This window comes from Zingiber officinale, chromosome 1A (genome assembly GCF_018446385.1).
Source record: "Zingiber officinale cultivar Zhangliang chromosome 1A, Zo_v1.1, whole genome shotgun sequence".
NCBI classification, from domain to species: Eukaryota; Viridiplantae; Streptophyta; class Magnoliopsida; order Zingiberales; family Zingiberaceae; genus Zingiber; species Zingiber officinale.
In genome coordinates, this window is record NC_055987.1 from 132,880,728 (window position 1) to 132,887,993 (window position 7,266).

The 7,266-nt window shown below is 41.2% G+C and overlaps 1 protein-coding gene across 1 annotated transcript; it reads left to right on the forward strand.

Annotated features, from left to right (window-relative positions):
• The first annotated feature begins 217 nt into the window (after window positions 1-217).
• On the forward strand, window positions 218-1,556 carry LOC122003148 (transcription factor RSL3-like). The gene is made up of 5 exons (XM_042558532.1): window positions 218-751; window positions 826-1,053; window positions 1,137-1,202; window positions 1,289-1,354; window positions 1,458-1,556. Exons 1-5 carry the CDS (start codon window positions 218-220, stop codon window positions 1,554-1,556), a joined length of 993 nt encoding a protein of 330 aa, XP_042414466.1.
• The last annotated feature ends 5,710 nt before the right edge of the window (window positions 1,557-7,266 follow it).

The following is a 7,266-nucleotide window of genomic DNA, read 5'->3' on the forward strand; positions in this document are numbered from 1 at the left end:
AGCTTCGACGGTTTTGCCCATGGTCGACTATGATTAGTGCCATCATAAAAAAAATTAATTGTTTTGTTAATCTTAATTAAAGTCAAATCTCGCTGGAAGGCACTAGGTGATCAAACCATATAAATGCTCCAGCTTTGCATGTTCCAAACCCAACCATTTCAGCTCTCTTCTCATTTCCAAAACTAATAATTCTTACATTATTCAGTTCTTCAAGCTCATGGAGCTTCAAACCTTGGCTCGTGAAGGAAACTGGAGCTCTTTCGATCCATCGGTGTCTGTTGGCAACTCCGAAGTGATGAAGATGCAAATGCATTACCCTCATGACTTCGTTAATGAGCAAGATGAAGATCCAATCTTATCGATGTTCTGGTCGTTCGAAAACTACAACCCATTCTGTTGGCCTCAAGGCAACTCCACCCCCTGTAGCACTACAAATGCGAGTAGTTATCTTTGTCCCCTTGGCAATAGCTATGGAGGAGGATACAGTGTGAGCGACCACAGCATGGTTTATGCAACCAGCATCGGCTCTGTTCCAATGGATTTCGGCGACCAAATTAACTCGGCATCATTTCCGGTCGCTCTCTATCTTCGAGTCGAGGAGATGAGCAGCAATGAAGCTTTTGATTTCTCCGAAAAGCCGCCATCATGCCTCTCTTCAGATCATGACTCCAGAGCCATTAAGAAAAGAGCAAGCATGAAGGAGGTTGAAATGATCGAGATGACCAAGAACAAGGCTCAAACTTTCGCATCTGTAAGTGCTTATTCAAACTTGCATATGATATGTACGTGTATAAATTAGGCTGACAACGAGCATTTATAAAATAGGTGCGTAAGAAGGCAAAGAAAGCACAAGGTAAGAAGGCTCAGAAGAGAGTCAGTATTCCCAACCATGAAGAGGGCAATGTCGACTTAAATGGACAGAGCTCCAGCTCCCACAGCTCCGAGGATGACTCCGGTAGTTCTAACTCGAAAAAATTGATCACTTTGAATCGTAAAGAGAAGCCAAGAGTAGGTCACGGTTCCTCTACTGATCCCCCAAGTCTTTATGCAAGAGTAAGTATGAATGATTTGGTTCAGAAGCACTGCTATTTGTGTGTAGTTCCAATTCATGAATACTCCTTTCTACTAAATTGCAGAAGAGGAGAGAAAGAATCAACGAGAGACTCAGAATTTTGCAGAATTTGGTTCCAAATGGAACAAAAGTAAGAATTTTATCTCATGAAAGTTTTGGAATGTTAGTCTCCTTTAAGATGGAGATATCTAATGTCTGCAATTGACAATGTGACAGGTAGACATTAGCACAATGCTCGAAGAAGCTGCTCAATATGTAAAGTTCTTACAACTGCAAATTAAGGTGAGAATACATGTTTTCTACTGGATAATTTTGAATTATTGAAAGAACCATTAGGACGAGTATTTGTAGTTATCAATTTTGTTCTTGAAACATTGTTCTGCAGCTTTTGAGCTCTGATGATATGTGGATGTTTGCACCAATTGCTTACAATGGCATGAACCTTGGGTTTGATCTAAAGATCTGTCCGAGCGCGCAAGGTTGACATCGAATAAAATGAATGCCATGCCGGCATCTGATGCTCAGAGCTAAAGTATGGATGGTTTTTGTATCACTGCATCATAAGAATCCATTAGTCTTTTAAAAATGATAAGCTTCTGGCCTATTGAAGTATGTAAACGAGATAAATGAAAAAGAATCTACCGGCATATTCTTGGAATTTCATTATGCATATACATTTTTATGCCACTTTTCTTCATTGACCCTCATGCCTGAGATTATATGTTCTTTCAAAACATCATCTTATAAAGTCACCTTAAAATGTCAAATGAAATCTCTCTTTCACTGATGTTCCCGCCTGAGATCACCAGATGTCAGTGAGTTGTCCCTAATATTGATGAAGTCACTGATCATCAAGGAGAGAAAAGGGTCGTCGAAGATGCATGCCGATCCTAAGAAGGAGAAAAGGAGAGAAAGAAAGAAGGAGAGTTAGAATGGAGGTAAGGGGTATCTTGGCTCATACACTCCGACGCTAAAGTCAGTCTCCGACAGAGGAGAGTTGAGAGGATGAAAACAGATAATGAAAATGTTGGATATAGGGGCCTTAAATGGACCAAAACGATTTAGAGGAAGGAAGCCATCAATTGTTGAAAGTCGTAATTGACTTCAAAATTGAAATCTACGATTCGCGTAGATAGATTTAGACTATTAATTTGCTCAAAACCGATTAAGGGTGAATGAGAAATTAATATTTAAAGTCAACCCAAAATAACATTTGTTATTCATTAATAAAGTGCATAGGAGAATAGTCCCACATCGGAAATTTTCGATGTGTATTCTCTACTTATTAATGAAGATGTGTTAATGGAGTTAACACAAAAAAATAAAAGGACAGGTGACCCCTTAGCCCAGGGCTCACAGGTGCTCGCACCTGTGAGCCCGCCACCCGCCACGTGCGCACGTGCGCAATGGGCGCTTTGTAGGCGCACTTTGCACTTCGCCCAAGGAACACATCCACTCACCCAAAGGACACTCAACCTCTTCGTTCAGTATAAATAGAACCCTCCAGATGATGGAATACTCACTCAATCTTCTCTTCTCTTCCTCAAGCATTCATCACATCTTGTGCATTCAAGAGTCCAAGAAGTCTACTAAAGGTTCGCTGGTCTCGGAAGTCGGAGTGCTACGATTCCGAGACGTTCGTCGTCGTTGTATCTTGGGAACGAATTGCAACAATCCGTTAAGCATCGTAGCGAAGCAATATCGTTTACGGAGATAGTGTCGAACACTAGCCTCGACGATCAGTTTGCATACTCCAGAAGCTACCCGGATACAACAGTCGTAAACGATATTTCCTGCAAACTGATATGGCTACCAACGACATTCCGACGGCCGTTCCGACCGTCGTTCCGATCGCCATTCCGACAACCATTCCGCACGGAGAAAAGCCGGAGAAATTCACCGGAACCGACTTCAAAAGATGGCAACAGAAGATGTTGTTTTATCTAACAACGCTAAACCTTGTACGGTTTTTGCACGAAGACACGCCAGCCGCTACGGAAGGAAGTAAGGCTGCTAGCGATGCGTGGTCTCATGGAGATTTTCTGTGCCGCAATTATATACTCAACGCCTTGGACAACACGTTATATAACGTATATTGTTCTCTGGAGACGGCAAAATCTTTGTGGGAATCCCTTGAGAAAAAATACAAGACCGAAAATGCTGGATTGAAGAAATTCATCGTCGGTCGATTTCTGGATTTCAAGATGGTGGACTCAAAAAGCGTCTCATCTCAAGTCCAAGATATGCAATTAATACTGCATGATCTGGACGCCGAAGGCATGAAGCTGAACGAGACATTCGCAGTTGCTGCGGTAATTGAGAAGCTCCCTCCGTCATGGAAGGATTTCAAGAATTACCTAAAGCACAAGCAAAAGGAAATAGGGCTGCAAGACCTGATCCTGAGGCTACGAATAGAAGAAGATAATCGAAAGTTATCCGACTCCAGAGGAACCAAGCGGACTATAGACGAAATGTCCAACCTGGTCGAGCCGAACGCCAAAAAGCCGAAGCAGTTCAAAAGGAAGGCTCAAGCAAAGAAGTTCAAAGGCTCTTGCTACAATTGTGGAAAGGCAGGACACCTATCCAAGGACTGCAGACGCCCAGAGAAGCCAACCAAGGGGCCAAAGGATGTTGCGAATCATGTCGCAACCTCTCTTGAGGACTTGGATCTCACTGCGGTTGTATTTGAAGCCAACTTGGTGGATAACCCGAAGCAGTGGTTCATTGATACTGGAGCAACTCGTCATATCTGTTCCGATAAAGCGATGTTCTCCAAGTATACTCCGATAAATGGCAGGAAGCTCTATATGGGTAATTCCACGACGTCGCCAATTGTTGGACTCGGGAAAGTTGTTCTGAAGATGACGTCCGGAAAGGAGCTAACACTCATTGATGTACTCCATGTTCCCGACATTAGTAAGAACCTAGTGTCTGGAGCGGCATTGGTAAAGGCCGGATTTAGGCTAGTGTTCCAGTCAGACAACTTTGTACTTACGAAGAATGGTGTCTTCGTAGGAAAGGGGTACCTAGAAAAGGGTCTATTCAAAATGGTTGTAATGCCTGTACTCCGAAATTTTGATGGTAATAAAATAAATGCTTCCAGCTATGTTGTTGAGTGTTTTAATTTATGGCATGATCGACTTGGACATGTGAATAATAATACTCTCAAACGTCTTGTCAAATTAAATTTATTACAAAACGTCAATGTTGACGGAACACTCAAATGTGAAGTGTGCGTGGAAGCGAAAATGACGAAACTACCTTTTCATTCGGTGGAAAGGACGACAACTCCTCTAGAGTTAATACATAGTGATCTATGTGACTTAAAATTTGTGCAAACTAGAGGAGGTAAAAAATATTTTATTACTTTTATCGATGACTGCACAAAGTTCTGTTATGTCTTTCTTTTAAGAAGTAAAGACGAAGCCCTAGAGGCGTTCAGAACCTATAAAACAGAAGTTGAAAACCAACTTGACAAACGAATTAAAATAATTCGAAGCGATAGAGGTGGAGAATATGGTGCACCGTTTGATGAATTTTGTACAGAATCTGGCATTATCCATCAAACAACGGCACCTTACTCACCTCAATCAAACGGTGTTGCCGAACGTAAAAATCGGACACTAAAAGAAATGATGAATGCCTTGTTGATAAATTCAGGCTTACCTCAAAACTTGTGGGGGGAAGCAATATTATCGGCAAATCACATTCTCAACAGAATCCCTCATAAGAAAAATGATAAAACTCCATATGCACTATGGAAAGGCCGCGAGCCATCGTACAAATACCTGAAAGTGTGGGGGTGCTTGACAAAGGTCGAAGTACCTAAACCAAAGCAAGTAAAGATCGGACCTAAAACGTTCGATGCGATATTTGTCGGATATGCCCATAATAGTAGTGCATATCGTTTCCTAGTTCACAAATCAGATATTCCTGATATACATGTGGGAACAACCATAGAATCTCGAAATGCGATATTCTTTGAAAACGTATTCCCAAATAAAAAGGGAAACGTTGAAAGTGATAACAATGGAAGTTCAAACAAAAATGACGTTACCGAACTTAGCTGTTATAAAAGGACTATTGACGATCAAAGTGAAGAGCCACGTCGTAGCAAACGGGCTAGAGTTGAGAAATCGTTCGGGCCAGATTTCATGACTTTCATGTCAGAAATGGAACCAAGAACATTAAGTGAAGCTCTCTCTAGACCCGATGCTCCAATGTGGAAAGAAGCTGTCAATAGTGAAATTGAGTCTATCATGAATAATCATACTTGAGAATTAGTAGACCTTCCTTCTGGTAATAAACCATTAGGTTGTAAGTGGATACTAAAACGTAAGTATAAAGCTGATGGATCAATTGACAAGTATAAGGCCAGACTTGTAGCCAAGGGGTACAAGCAAGAGGAAGGCCTTAATTACTTCGATACATACTCACCGGTGACAAGGATTACGTCCATACGAGTGCTAATAGCCATTGCAGCACTGTATGACCTTGAAATACATCAAATGGATGTTAAGACTGCATTCTTAAATGGTGAGTTGGAAGAAGAAATTTATATGGAGCAACCCGAAGGGTTCATGGCTCCTGGGAATGAGAAAAAGGTGTGTCGACTTGTTAAGTCGTTGTACGGACTTAAGCAAGCGCCTAAACAATGGCACGAAAAATTTGACAAAGTAATGCTGTCAAACGAATTCAGAATAAATGAATGTGACAAATGCATTTATGTCAAAAACACACCTGAAGGTTATGTAATTGTCTGTCTATACGTAGACGACATACTAATAATGGGCAGTAATCTTGATGTAATCATGACTACAAAGAAAATGTTGACTAGAAATTTTGATATGAAAGATATGGGTCAAGCAGATGTTATATTGGGAATTAAAATTCTCAGGACATCAGAAGGGATAGTTTTAACACAATCCCATTATGTAGAATCTGTATTGAAAAAATTCAATGCGTACGATCTCTCTACAGTGAAAACACCTATGGATCTAAGTCAACACTTAGCAAAAAACCATGGTGAGACCATATCGCAGTTGGAATATTCTCGGATAATAGGCAGTTTGATGTATCTCACAAACTGCACACGTCCGGATATTGCCTGTACGGTCAACAAACTGAGTCGTTTTACGAGTAATCCAAACGACACCCATTGGAAAGCATTGATGCGAGTTCTCAGATATTTGAAATATACTATGAACTATGGATTACATTATGGAAAATATCCCGCTGTATTGGAAGGATATTGTGATGCTAATTGGATATCAGATACAAAAGACTCCAAATCCACTAGTGGATATGTATTCATGATCGGTGGGGGAGCAGTATCTTGGAAATCCACTAAGCAGACTTGCATTGCTCGGTCAACTATGGAATCCGAGTTTATAGCACTAGACAAAGCAGCTGAGGAAGCTGAATGGCTGCGGAATTTCTTGGAAGATATTCCTAGCTGGGTGAAACCTGTGCCTGCCGTACTAATCCACTGTGATAGTCAATCGGCGATTGGAAGGGCACAGAGTAATATGTATAATGGGAAGTCACGACATATACGTCGTAGACATAATACCATTAGGCAGTTGATCTCGAATGGAGTGATTGCAATCGACTATGTTAAGTCCAAAGATAATTTGGCAGATCCTCTAACGAAGGGGTTGAGTCGAGATCAAGTATACTGCTCATCTAGAGGAATGAGATTAAAAATCTACAACTAAAAACGACTGTAACCCAACCTTGTTGACTGGAGATCCCAAGATCTTGGTTCAATGGGACAACGAAGTTACAGAAGTTGTGGTCCAACACATTAGATAGTTTATCTCTATCCCAATCCTAGGATGAATTTGTGCTGTCCTACCTCATGTAGTGAGGTTAAGCTTATGCTTTTAGTGACTTCTATACCTGATAAGGTGGAGTATGGTAGGATACTCTTGATAGAAGTGTCACCTATGTGAGTGTGAAGACAGGCCGCTTCAATGAAACACTCATGAATCCAAGATGGTATCCATGGCCGAAACGGAACCAACCATGAGAACCTAAAGTAGGTGAGATAGATCTCTGTGTGGGTGTTATTGTCTAAGTATACACCAACAGCTGAGCAGTTCAAGACATCACGTTCACTGCGCAGCCTAGTATACTCGATAGCATTTCACTACGGAAGGTTCAAAGCCACAAGCTACCTCTCCCGATGCAGT

Bases quoted from the DNA above. Each gene is read 5' to 3' on its own strand.
- LOC122003148 (XM_042558532.1), top strand. From the start codon at position 218: ATGGAGCTTCAAACCTTGGCTCGTGAAGGAAACTGGAGCTCTTTCGAT. The intron at 1,054-1,136 runs GTAAGTATGAAT...ACTAAATTGCAG, and splicing joins CCCCAAGTCTTTATGCAAGA to AAGAGGAGAGAAAGAATCAA. The intron at 1,203-1,288 runs GTAAGAATTTTA...ACAATGTGACAG, and splicing joins TGGTTCCAAATGGAACAAAA to GTAGACATTAGCACAATGCT.